This window comes from Esox lucius, chromosome 5, assembly GCF_011004845.1.
Source record: "Esox lucius isolate fEsoLuc1 chromosome 5, fEsoLuc1.pri, whole genome shotgun sequence".
Taxonomy (NCBI): domain Eukaryota; kingdom Metazoa; phylum Chordata; class Actinopteri; order Esociformes; family Esocidae; genus Esox; species Esox lucius.
This window is the reverse complement of record NC_047573.1, coordinates 31,573,527-31,587,278: the sequence shown is the minus strand read 5'-3', so window position 1 is coordinate 31,587,278 and position 13,752 is coordinate 31,573,527. Positions and strand designations below refer to the sequence as shown.

Below are 13,752 nucleotides of genomic sequence, written 5' to 3'. Positions count from 1 at the left end.
GCCCTAGTGTGAACCTAGAAAGAAACCTGTACATGGACACATTGTCTGTAATGATATGTGGGGACATCAGGTCTGCATCTATGTTCACATAGATGTGGATCCAAAACACACCTGTACGGAGGCTGGTGAAGGGAAGCGTGAACTGTCCAAGGAAGTCGTTCCTGGAGGTGTAGTCATGGTCCTCCACCATGAAGCGCACCAGAGCCAGTTCAGGAACATGCAGGGTGAAGGTGAAGGTGCAGTCCCAACGAGGGTTAAACCCTGAAACACCAGAGGAGATGGGCTCAGTCGAAGATAGGTACGACATTGTTCACCTTCTGTGCCCCTCAAACATGGAAAGATCTACAGGATGACCTTAGGTCGAAGGATACTGTGTCCATAGTACATTTTACTAAGTGTCTGACTGAACATTTGACAGTGAATTGTGCTTGCTTTTTTGTATTTTATATCGGTTTTTAAATTTTTGTCTTGTTCATGTTTTTTATTGTCTGTTGTTGTAATGCACTGTAAATGAGACCTCGGTCTCAACTGGTTTTCCCTGTATCAATACATTTTTAAAAGCAGGGGTGTTGACATTCTTAGAATGTAATTTCAGGCATAGTTAGAGACAGTGGGGGAATAATCTTTTTTGCTGAACAAGCCGTAGGCTGGAATCAGACCCCTGCTACAGCAGTACATGTGAACCAGAGGAAGCCACATCTATATTTAAAAAGCTTGAGTTAGGAGTCAAAACGGCAGCGGGTTCATTTGATGAAGAGACTGTTCACCGTTGTTGTCCACTCGGGGGGTCATCTTCTTGTTGTTGTCGATGGGAACGCCATGGGTCTCCACCCACACCTGCGGGTCCACGATGGAACTGGGTTTATCCCAGTCTGGCTTGGGGAGCTGCTGGGCTGAGATCACCTGTGTGGGATTGACAAAGAAAACTGGATTTTTAAGGCGTTTCCGTTTGATTTCCAAATAATGAATATCTTCTTTGTCAAGTCTGATCTCAAAAACCTTTCCAAAGGCCCCTTGGAGAATTAACCAAAAAGTATAAAGTTCAGGTGGACTGAATTAGCAGGGGTGTGTCTGGGCCTCCGGGAACACACATACCCGTATGGTGATCAGGGTGGGGTTGTGACCGGGTCCCCCCCCCGTGTTCTCAGGGTTGAAATTGCAGTCAGGTTCGATCATGAAGGGGGGTTTGAGGAAGTAGCCGCAGTTGCCATTGGCTAAGAAGCGGCCCCGGTTCAGGTCCATTTCTTCCCCTGCAGTCTGGAAGTTCAATGCCACTGTGGAGACAAAGGCTCTGGCTATTTGCGGCCCAGTTCAAACCATCTCAACAGAGTTTGTAGGCTGCCACTTTTTGGGTCTTTAATCTCAAAATGTTGGTGATGTAACAAAAAGAGACACCTCCGACAATCACATATTAAATAAAATAAGCGTTTTTATGGATTAGCATTCCGGATTACGTGTTTCCAAGTCTATGCTGTGGTGCAGTCTCAACAAATTATATATCGGATTAGGTTTTTGAGAACAGCGAGAACGTGGCTACAGCTGTGGATGAGCACGTGGTGCTCTTGAAACGTTTAGACAAAGACGTCATTGGCCAAACACATGACTGCTTACTGTGATGAAGTGCCTTGGGCGTAAGGCCTAGGAATCAGCTCAGGGAGCTACAGCACGTTTTCAGGACATACAGAGGCTCCAGATATCTGGCAGCTACAAGTAGACCGTGTCAGGTCATCTGCATGCCAGTAGAATGTTCTAGGTCTCAACAAGACACAGGTCATTAGCCTACAGGATCACGACGGTTGAACAGAGATGCAGCGCATTGTGCCGTACACACAGTGGCCTTCGTCTAAAAACTAAATGGCATAAATTACCTGTATACATGTCTTCCTAATTAGGGCGGATTTTTAATTAACGTGTAATACAAGGCAAGGACACTACTCTACTGGGATGCCAGTGAATCAGGCCAGTGAATCTAACACCATCTCAGATCACTTGGGCGCTTATTTATGAAGTGTACATACGCACAAATCTGTGCATAAACTGTGCGCGTGTTACTTTCAATGCCAAGTGTGGGATTTATCAGCACACACGTTGACTTGAGAATGTTCGTACATTCATGCACAGCCTTGATCATGAGTATGCAGAGTGCCAAGTGATGTGATATGGAAACTGCTTCTGAAACTTCATTAGTTAATGTGGAATTTCTTTTTTAGAAATGAGTGAATTATATTTTGTAATAACATTCACATCACGTTTCAATTTAGTTTTTTCCATTGCACCTTTCAAGCAATGTTTCTAAGAAGGCTACAATATTTCATGTAACTTGAAAATGTCAAATAATTAGTAATTGAGTCATTTGTTAAATTATATGTAAAACCACTGTTGAACTATTTTAATTGACAGAGAAAATGGAAAATCAAATGGGAAGCTAACACTCAGAGAAATACGCAGCACTTTAGAGAGCGCACTGATAGAGATAAGACATACTTGATGAAAGCAGTGACTCTGCAGATATTGTTTTGCCATTTTATCTATTTTCAATACATTTTAATGAAATAAATGCACTTTAGTGCATATTTAACTGGCATCCACCCTGCCTTTTCTATAAACTGTTGCTCAACAGGTCGGAGTCAAGAGTTCATTCATTTATTTGCAATGTATGGGTTTTAAAACAATCAGAGGAATAGTTGGCACCCAGATCAACATAAAAGCCTTATCCCACATATAGTATGTGTACAAAACAGCCTTCCACTCAGTTTGCAGGTGTTATGTGTAAAGATGCTGCTGAATGTGAAAGCAGCAGGTGGAACGTGTCATTCTGCAGAACCACAATAATGGCATTTGTATCGACTACATGAGGGAGCTGTTGTGCATGGGAGGCCTGTTGGTGATTGTTTAATACTCATTTAAACAACAGAATATTTTCCAAAGCTAGAGACACTTATATTGTCCTAACTGTTCCCTATTTAGATAGGTGTTACTAATGGTCAAACTAGCAACAACAAAGTAAGACAAGTAATTATGGCATGCATTCAACATGTTAGATTATAGCACCTACACTTCAATTATATTTGAATGTCTGTAAAATAGGCTTCTTAGATTTTTTGGTTGCATTGTTATATGTCATGCTTTGACATTGTGCTTCTCAAAGGCTTAGAACATTTTGAATATATATGGTTCATTTGGGGGTTTTTGGCATGCATATAGCCATGGTCACATCTGAGAACAATTTATATTTATTTACAAATCTGGCCACCACTACTCTTCTGCATTTCTGAGATGGTTTTATATTATTGTCGGACCGAAAGTGACTGAGAGACCGACTGACTAGCGTAGTGGTTAGAGACGCAGACTTCTGAACTATAGGTCCTGAGTTCGTATCTCATCGCAGGCGGAGCGAAGTACGCATTGTAAATTATTCTGTATTGATTTAAACTTCGCTGGCTAAAACCTGAAATTATTGCGACTGTTTCTGGCATGGAATGGTTCATCTTCAGTCTCGCTAGCAGTTTAACTGTATCAATGTCATTCATGAATGGCCAATTAACTATTAAAACGGCCAGTGGCACAAGAGGATTTGTTCAGGATAGAGACAAGAGGCGATACTGACACCTGGCAACTGTACAGCTCCGTGGTGTAGTGGTTTAAAGACACAGCCTTTCACGTGGGCGACCCGGGTCTGAATCTCAAGGTGGCAACATGTTCTATTGCGGGCCGGCTGAACTAGGCTTGCCTGGTTTTTTCTTTACATATCTGCTGAACACAAGCTACTGTGTGTCACGTTTAACCTTTCCCCTATTAGTAGTGAGGTTTTCGTACCACAGTATCCAAATGCAATTACAAATATAATTTTTCGAATCGCAATGCATTATTGGCACCACAGTATTGTAATAATCTCTCACTGTATGATGGGAATTGTCTGTGGCAATACCCCCCACCACATTACAGTCAACTGACCAATCTGGCAACCGCCGTTCCACATATCCTGGGGGTTGAAGTTGGACGACTGCAGGCGTTGTCCCGAGGGGTAGATCCTGCTCAACTGGTGGCTGTTGTGACGGACGAAATGTTTCCCTGCGGGCAGGATGAGGGAGTGGGGGTTAAAACACTGGCAACAGAGAAACAGATAAGCTATGTGAGACGGTGTTTGTTAATGATCAAGGCCCAGCTGTGTGGCTTCAGAGAAGGATGTCTACTTTTTACATATTGTTGTTTTATCCGGAGTAGCGACTGCATTTATTTCTATTATGGCTTCCTTAGGAGAACAGAACCCATGAGCTACACGGTAACCTACATTATACAATGGGCCCTTTAAAATGTTAAGGGACATTTGTATGGTGTTACGTAAACATCTAATATTTGTAATGAAATTAAAATGTTATGTCACTAAATGGAAGGAATACAATTCACATGCCAAGAAATGTGACAAATTGCCCTCAGACTAGAAGTCCCAGTATGAAATGAACAGGGCATAATGATGCATCAAGTGTGTAGACAGAACTAATTATAGACTCAAGCTTTTGATGTACGATCGACCCAAGGGAACTGTTGGGCTACTCTGTTAATTAGCACTGTAAAGACAAACACAGCGACACAATTTTTATGGAAATACACACACAGAAATGTCAAAAACGATCCGCACCTGATTCTTTGATGTGTTTGAGTGCGTCACTCTCTGAGAAGGAGGACATCTCGGTGGGGGGTTTGTTGGCGGCCTGGTTGAAGCCTTTGAAAGGGACACTGCGTGTGTACACCACCAGGTCGGACAGCTCCGGACTCAGCTTAGAGACAACCGGCTGGGGAGGGACACGCACAGGGCGGAGGGAGAGTGTAGGAAGAGAGACACAGAGAGAGGAATTGAAGTTACTAGTATTACATAAGATCAAGCCTTTACTATGCATTTACAGTAGGGATATTTCTAATTTAAATCAGCAAGACAGACAGATGCACAGTTTTATAGATTGTCAGACAGACAGATCTACAGACACTTTATTTACTGGGGGAGTACCCATATTTCTCTCCCCTGAACTTTGTGATGTCCAGTTCCCAAATATGACTTTCTCTCACTGGCAAATCCACAGCAGGTTCTTATTGATTCTTATCACACCAGTCATTCAAACCAGAAGCCTCCAGCTGGTACAGGAGTGCTGAGGTATTCGACCTACACAAGGAGTCGTTAGAGAACGAACTGACAGGGTGCGCGTTCTGGGGAACGCTGTGTCAAATTGGGCGACCCTTTGCTGGAACTGGACCGGGCCGGGTCGGCCTGCCGCCACTCAGGTCTCTGGGACCCAGTGGTGCTTCCTTGAGGTGGTTACCCTCCTCCCAGGGACCACCGGCACAACTGATTAGACTTTTCAGCCACTCATCAAGCCCTTTACTAAATTGTTAAATATCTTGGGGTCACTGGGCCACACGGGGCCCCAGACTGACACTTACAGTCGGATGAACACACAGGAAGTTTTACAAATAAAAAATGTTAGCGAGACTTTACAGACAATATTACGGACAGACAGGTTTTACAGATGGGAGGACAGAAAGAAAAGGGAGGACAATCTCCAACCTTCTTCTCCTCCTCCTCCTTCTTGCTCCCCGCGTGGCTGCACTGGCACTCCTCCTCTGAGCTGAGTTCGGAAGAACTGGACGAGGACTCTGTCTCCACCTCCCTCTCCTTTTTCCCCTTCACCAGGATCTTCCCTTTCAGCGCCTGCACACGCACAGGGAAAAACAGATAACTCAGCACACACTTAGGGTGTCCATAAAAGACCTGTGCACACTCAACACATGCACAAACTCTATCCTTATTCTCCTTCACAATCTTATTTTCCCTAACCCCTAAACCTAACTTTAACCTTAACCTAATCTTAGCCAGGGGAAGCAGGAAGCATCTGGCCAGTAACCCAAACGGATTGAAGCCGGCAAGGTTTACAATCGGTTGTTCTGTCCCTGAGCAAGGCAGCTAACCCCGGTGTGCCTCCAGGTTGTTGCATAAAAGTATGTGTTTTCTGTCATACTCATCCAAAACCTAAACCCTTTACTCAAAAATAGCCTTTTACCTTGTGGGGTCAAATTATTCTTGGTTCACAATTTTTTATCCTCAACAGGTTTGTAAAATGTGAACACACAAACATAAGACGACAAACACCGACATACTGTACATATATTCACACAGAGTCTGAGAGTTATTTTTACTACTAAAGTGCAAAGTATTATAAGGTAATTCTTGCACCCACACACAGACACGTCTGATTTTAAAAGAATGGCAGAGGGGCCCATCCAAGCATTAACCCAGTTTGCCATTGTTTCCAAAGCTAGCTTCTAAATTGTAGAAGATAGTGGCTCAAAAAAGGACAGAGACAGTGGGGATGTATTGGAATCTGAAACGTCTGAAAGTTTGAATCCTTACAGACTCGTGACTGACAAAGCCAATGAGTCATCAGCTATTTTAAGGATACATAATCAAATTCCATTCGTAGCACTCTCCCTGAACAGCAATGCAGAATGGGTCTTGGTTGAAAGGAGGAAAGAGACAGACTCAAAGAGATAAAGGGAGAATAAGATAATATAAAATAAGAGAGAAACAACCAAAAAAAGGAAGAAAATTGCAGAGCAAACATTGAAAAAAATAAAAGGATCACAGGAGCAGTAGTTTTCCATGACACTTTAGCCTCCAGTAGTCCATTAGTCTGTAAATCGGGTGATTTGAAAATCCTAAATGCTTACTGTCTGAAAGCCAACACTGTACACAACAGCAACGACATCACTTTTTAATGCTCTAACCACCTTGTTAATCAATCAATCAAATGTATTTATAAAGCCCTTTTTACATCAGCAGTTGTCACCAAGTGCTTTTACAGAAACACCCGGCCTTAAACACCAAGGAGCAAACAACAGTAGTGTTGAATTTCAGTGGCTAGGAAAAACTCCCTAAGAAGGCAGAATCTTATGAATAAAACCTAGAGAGGACCCAGGCTCAGAGGGGTGACCAGTCCTCTTCTGGCTGTGCCGGGTGAGATATTAAGAGTCCAATTGGAATAATTAATAAATGCATGTGGCTAAATCCAGAGTCTATTTAATTTTAGACTAAGTCAGAAGTATGACCAGGTGGACAAGGACAGGGACAGCAACGGGCCCCCCAAACCAGGTACTCCGCATGTCTGGACCAGGACCTCATGTCCTCCTAAAGAAAATTCAGAAAATGCATTCCACATATCAACAACGATTTATAGTGTTTCGTACCTCGGGAATTTGTGACCAATATACTATGGCTAAGGGATGTTGGGCATGCCTTTATGCCTCAGTGCTTTGATAGAACAAAGCAGTGGTCATACCTCTGGAGAGGGCAGGCTTTGGAGCTGCTCTCCATCCAGGGGCTTGGTGAGCAGCCTGTCCCCCAGGATGGAGCGCATCTGTCGGGCTATCACAGCCTGCTGCTCCACACTGCAGTGGTTCTCCAGGGAAAGGATAAGAGGATACGGAGACGCCTGGGAGACAACGGGAAAGAGGGAGATTCTTTATTATCCCAGTACAAACATTTCAAGGCCCTAGTTGGTCGAGTTAAGTCCAATGAAGAGGGTTTAACAGTAACAAACTGACCTCTGCAGTAATGTTAATGAATGGGACTGAGGGTGTTGTTGGGCAACAGGTGAAGTGTTGAAGCTTACTTTAAAGGCGTACTCAGCGATGGTCTCCATGACATCTGTGAAGGGCACTTTGGATGTGAGGGTGTGACCGTGGTAGATGACCGGTTCTCCTTTGTCCCCGTCCCAGCAGTCGAGCTCCACACAGCGACAGCCCTGGTTCAGCGCCCTGGGGTGGAGAAAACACGCGTAAGCGTGCATTTTACATTACCTACATTCTAGTCATTCAACAGACGCTATCATCCATCGTTATACATCTGGACTGGAAGGCCTGGGGCGAGGCAAACATGGTAACACGCAATTTACAGACGCTCTTATCCAGAGTAAGTTGTTTCATCTTAAGATAGCTAGCTGCGACATCCACACAACTCTGTAACAGTAAGTACGCCTTACAGAAGTTGCAAATGGCAGTCTGTTGTTTTTTAGATTCTGCTTACTCTGTACTGTACATGCTACGTTAACACAAAACACATCAAGGAAGGCTGGGCGTCTTTCAAAACACCCGTTTGTCCGTTTGTCAGTGTTGTGGGATTTGTGGCGCTCAATAAGAAATGATTGCGTTTTCATGCGTTTGCGTGCTTCTATGCCTGTGTCCGACTAAGGAAGCATTGATTGTTCTATCGCGCGTGAAAACTTCCTGCAGCTGTAATATACATGTTTGAACTGTTTTTGCTATGAAAACCATCTATGATGTTTAACTGTGATTTGTTCATGTATTCGTGGGTTCACCTGATATAGGCCTCTACGCTGCTATATCCCGTGACCTGGTCACTAGTGAGGTAAGTGTTGTGAGAGGAGGAGATGAAGTAGTGGGCCAGGGGTCGGGTCATGTCCTGGTAGACCCTGGTGTGGTCCTGGTCAAACACGTCGTTCTCCTTGGACAGCATGTACATGGTGAAGCCGTTGGGCGTCATGTAGCCATGCTTCTGAGCTGTAGCGGTAAGAAACAAGACAGGCGGATGCAAAAGGTTGAAGCCGCGGCAAAATAATTGCTGGCAATGATTCCGATTTTTAGAAAGAACTGAGGGTAATAGGGTGGCCCAAAAGGTGTGGAGGACGGATGTAGATCAGTGGGGGGGGGTATCATTTCCATGCATGAAACTCTGAGGTGCGGATACAGCAAAATGTGAAACAACTTGAAAAGATTTCTGACTTACAGGAACTCTATCAGCACTGTTAGTCTTCTAGGAGTCAATACACCCTGCCCAAAAAATGGCCGCCACGCATCCACTCCCGAGGAGATGACTGACCTGTACAACAGGACTTTAGGGAACGCCTTCGGAATGCTTTCCTCTTGTAAAAACACATCAAGTATCAATCCAACGGTCCTCACCCATGGTTAACAGAGGAGCTGTGCCATGTTTGTTATTTCAAAGTATCAAATGTAGCCTGGCCCCTTTCTACTCTTCCATAATTGACTGTGGGCGAGGAAATCCCCGGGTTTTGTTTTCCACAATCAGTTGCCTCCAACCTATAAATTCTGGCCCTCCCACAGAAACTGCAGAACAATGCAATGCATTTGCTCAGTTGCATTGTACCCACAGAGCAAATTAACTCCAATCTGATGCCTACCCCACCAGACTTTCCTCTGGTGTCACCTTCTGCTGTATTGGAACCAATCTTAACACTAAAAATATTTGGTGGCCTCCTCTGGCTTAATATAACATCACAGTTCATAACATGCGTACCAGCTCTCATTCAATTTGCTACCGATGTATTTAGAGTTCCTCCACACTGGGCAGCTGCCATCTAAATAGCTGCCATCGACCCCTTGCTCAAGGAACAATTCCTTGACCCAGACCTTTTCTCAAACTACAGGCCAATTTCCAAACTCCCCTTTTCTATTTAAAGTCCCAGAGAAGATGGTGGCAACTAAACTTTACACTTCAGTGCTAACCAGGTTTATTACTCTCTCCGGTCGTGGCTTCAGGCCCATGCACAATACTGACCGCTCTGCTGCAGCACCTCAGAGAGCACACTGCCATCTCTGGGACAACCCTTAACTGGTTGACCTCCCACCCTTTACTGCTTTGCAGAAAATCAGCACATGCACCAAAAAAAGGCCTGTTTCATGTAAAGGAAACAATTTCTTTTTTAGAATGATTGTAAAATTTGTTGGATAAGTCTTGGTGAGTTTTAGGGTAAAAGTAGGGTTTAAGGTTAGGACTTAGTGTAAGAATAGAGTGTAATGTCCTCTCTAGCCTGTTTAGAAACCTAGTTCTGCCCCTTCTTTCTGTTTCAAATTCAAGCCAACCAATCACATGCATTTCTTCCTGAAGAAAAAGGCCCTTTTTAGTGTTTAGGTCACACATTCCTAAGTAATTTGAATCAATTTAGGTCACACAAATAAGTAATTTCCTGTGATATGGTGCTGTGTATACCGATACTGGGCAGTTACTTAAGGTTTGGAGGATACAGGAAGCTTAACACATAACATAGCATGGTAATGAAACACTAGCGTGCTGTATCACATAGCCAAATGAGCACCTTGGCAATGCTCAGTGCAAACCAATTAGCACTTAGTTGTGACTGAGTGTAAATTTGCACAGCCATTAGCGTTAGCGTACCCCACTCATTGAGCTCATAGGTGAGGATGAGGCTCTGAGCATGGACCAATGAGTTATCCTCCCCCTGGTCCTTCAGGAAGTCCCTCAGGTCCACGGTGGAAAGCACGCAGCCGTTTGCAGAGTAGCGGCTAAACACGGCATCCAGCTCCGGCCGCCGCAGCAGCTCCCTGCAGAACACCTCGATCTCGCCGTGGTCCAGACGACCGTCACACGACCGGTCACATTTCTGACAGGAATGTTTCACAAGGAGATTATATCAATGGATTGATATGCTCAAAGCTATTGATTCAAGTCCAGCTAATAAATTGCTCACGTGAATTCAAGCTCAGGTAGTTGGATTGAATCGTCAGTGATAAAAACATCTGAATAGGAAAGTGCAGCTTCGATGTAACTTAGAATGTCACTATTCCCATTTCCAGTTTAACATTTGAAAGGTCCTAGATCACTCTCTGCATATTGAGTATAAGTTGCATAACATTTGCAAGGTCCTAGATCACTCTCTGCATATTGGGTATAAGTTGCGTAACATTTGAAAGGTCCTAGATCATTCTCTGCATATTGAGTATAAGTTGCATAACATTTGCAAGGTCCTAGATCACTCTCTGCATATTGAGTATAAGTTGCGTAACATTTGCAAGGTCCTAGATCACTCTCTGCATATTGGGTATAAGTTGCGTAACATTTGCAAGGTCCTAGATCACTCTCTGCATATTGGGTATAAGTTGCATAACATTTGCAAGGTCCTAGATCACTCTCTGCATATTGGGTATAAGTTGCATAACATTTGAAATGAGCTAATTCCGGAGGTACAGGAAAACATTTAAGACACAAGGACAAAGCAGTGTGATGGTAATCTATCTCCAGTGTTTACTGTACCATAAGTGAGACAGCCCCCACCTAGAGTTAAGCCTCCTTCAGGATCCATTGACAATGTTGGTCGCAGTGGGCCTGACTGTTTTCATGGAAAGGAATGTGGGGGATGGGTATTCCAGTACTAACTCAAGTCTGGCAGATTTCCTAAATGGCAAGTGTCCAGGATTTCATTCAGCGGCTTACAAAACAAAACAACGTACAACCCCAATCAGGTTAACTTAAACTGGCTGCCCTTGTTGTTGGCAAAGACAAAAAGCTGCTCATTTCCTTCAATTGTAATTTATTTCTTCATGTGGGAGAGAGAAAATGTGACAGTTTTAAAGAAAATATACTTGTGTGTTGATCTGGTACAAGGAGTTGACTCAAATCCTAAAATGAAACTTTTGCTGTTTCTTATCAAACCTGTTCTGATTTGATTGTTGTAGGGTAAACACTGTCTTATGTCCCCCTACCTTGAAGAGGCTGCGTGCATACTCTTCATTCAGGTCAATGTTGATCATGGTGAGTAGTCCCTGGACCTCCTCGTAGCTCAACTTCTCATCACGGTTCAGGTCAGCCCGTTTCAGATAGCCGTGGATCCAAGTGAACACATGAGGTCAAGGACAATAACAACATGTTGTTGTCGTCGTTGTAATCATCATCACAATAATCTGTAAAGGCCACATCATCATTACCATCATCCTCACCAACACCATCCACATCATTAGTTTCACCAACATCAACCCCATAAGTACTATCATAATCACCATCATTACATCACCAACATCATCCACATTATTACCATCACTTGAGTCATCCGCATTATTACCATCACTAACAGCAACACCATTCTTAAAATCATCATCAGTAATATCATCCTCATCCCCATCATTACCATCATCACTAATCTCATCCCCATTATTACCATAATCAGATCATCATTATGATTACACCATTACCATCACCTACATCATCCCCATCATAACATTATCCCCATCACCAATGTCATCCCCATCACTTACCATCATCCCCATCACCCAAAAGGATATTTGTCCAGCTTCTCCTTCTGGGTCATGTTCTCTGCCCTCTCCTGGAGGGTCCTGATGCCCCGTATCCATCGCTGGGCCTCCTCGTCCGTCTGGCAGCGCAGGTCCAGGCTCTTGCGTGCGCCCTTGAACACCACAGTGAGACACTGGCTCTCTGGGACTGAGCCCGCTAGCTGCCGCAGGGTCTCTGACTGGCAGCCCTCCCGCACACACTCCACCTCTGTTACCGAGACTACACGGAAAAAGAGCCCCGGTAGGGAAGATATTAGTAATACAATGAAGAAAGGACACTGTTGGCCTAAGCTTGTCCTGCGGTCTGAAACTGCTGCCTCCAGCTTCAGCTTCAGACCGCAGCTTCAGCTTAGCAACAAACAAAAGGAATAAGCAAGGTGTCGGTTTTAGCAAACAAACACATTAAACAATCACCCTTCTAACAAAGGAGAGCCTCTCTTGATACTATCTAAAACCAACCATTGTGATTGCAGGGCACATCTGATTTGTGTTTGCGTGTATAAGGTGATGTTGGACTTAAAGAAGTGGTAGGTGGACCATAGAAATAGAATGCATAGTCGTCCCCACAACCTATTGTTCTGAATTTCTTTGAACAGGACAGCCTTCAGACTTGTAGGAACTACAGTTTACACCCATGACACACACTGGAACACACAACGGAGCCCCTCCCTACTTTTGGAAGTTCTTTTACTTACAATTTACAATTCAAATTACTTCAGTGATTTATTTCATTATTTGCATAGCTCCAGTATCTTACAGTATTTAGTTAGTCATAGCCTGGTGTTCAATAAAGCGGCATTTAAATGTTACTGCTCGCCGGTGAGACAATATTGACATTTGCTTTCAAACAGAAGTCAACATTCAAACTCATATAGGCCAATAACCTATATACATTGTTTCTGGGATATGGTTCTCTAACACATTGAAGCCATTAAGCTACAGTGATTCTCTTGGTCAATAATATATTGATGTTTTTTTTTAAAGAATTGTTTTATAGAATAATTAAATATAAAAATGCCTTAGAATATATGTATATATATATATATATATTTTTTTTTAGGGAATTTTAAAACTGGGGTAAAATGAGGCTACATTTTTGTTATAAAATAATAAATAAGAATGAAGCGAGGGTGAATTGTTTTTAAATACACATTTGTATTACAGAAAGGTATTTCAGTGTATAAAGTAAGAAAACAAACATTACAGTTTTACCAGTCAGATAATTGTTTGTCTGTGTTGGTAACATGTCAGTTTGGTGAAGACATATTAGCTGGAAGTGATGCAAAAGAGAAAGTGCCCACACACACAGTAAACAGGGAGACCTGAAAATAGGGCAAAGAAGATGTTTGCCCCTGGCTCGCAGACACTACTGTATCTAGGATATTTTCAACCTATTTGCTTAGACGGATAGTGTGTGTTTCCTTAGGTAATAACAAACAGTAATAATCTGTATTAAATAAGCCAGAGGCCGATAATAACGTTAAGCTACACATTAAAATGGGTTCTAACATTACTGTTCCCCTTTGAGGCTTGCTAACATTATTTGTCTATGGATGGCCGTCACTGAACACACTGAAGACATTTAACGGTTGCCCAGTTACCAGGGTTGGAGAGCAGAAATGTGATTCTGGCAGCCAA

At 43.2% G+C, this 13,752-nt stretch overlaps 1 protein-coding gene across 5 annotated transcripts in view; it reads right to left on the bottom strand.

The window, feature by feature from the left end:
* Positions 1 to 13,752, bottom strand: part of plcd3b (phospholipase C, delta 3b) — a 33,827-nt gene that overhangs the window by 2,488 nt on the left and 17,587 nt on the right. For all 5 annotated transcript variants that reach the window (XM_010904271.3, XM_020046498.2, XM_020046499.2 and 2 more), the window contains 12 exons: positions 12,106 to 12,334; positions 11,530 to 11,659; positions 10,205 to 10,430; positions 8,367 to 8,568; positions 7,662 to 7,806; positions 7,329 to 7,481; positions 5,561 to 5,704; positions 4,640 to 4,793; positions 3,955 to 4,071; positions 1,096 to 1,274; positions 768 to 903; positions 112 to 261 (listed from right to left, as the gene is read on the bottom strand). In XM_010904271.3, the coding sequence (XP_010902573.1) occupies positions 112 to 261; positions 768 to 903; positions 1,096 to 1,274; positions 3,955 to 4,071; positions 4,640 to 4,793; positions 5,561 to 5,704; positions 7,329 to 7,481; positions 7,662 to 7,806; positions 8,367 to 8,568; positions 10,205 to 10,430; positions 11,530 to 11,659; positions 12,106 to 12,334 (1,965 nt within the window). The remainder of the gene's footprint in view (positions 1 to 111; positions 262 to 767; positions 904 to 1,095; positions 1,275 to 3,954; positions 4,072 to 4,639; positions 4,794 to 5,560; positions 5,705 to 7,328; positions 7,482 to 7,661; positions 7,807 to 8,366; positions 8,569 to 10,204; positions 10,431 to 11,529; positions 11,660 to 12,105; positions 12,335 to 13,752) is intronic.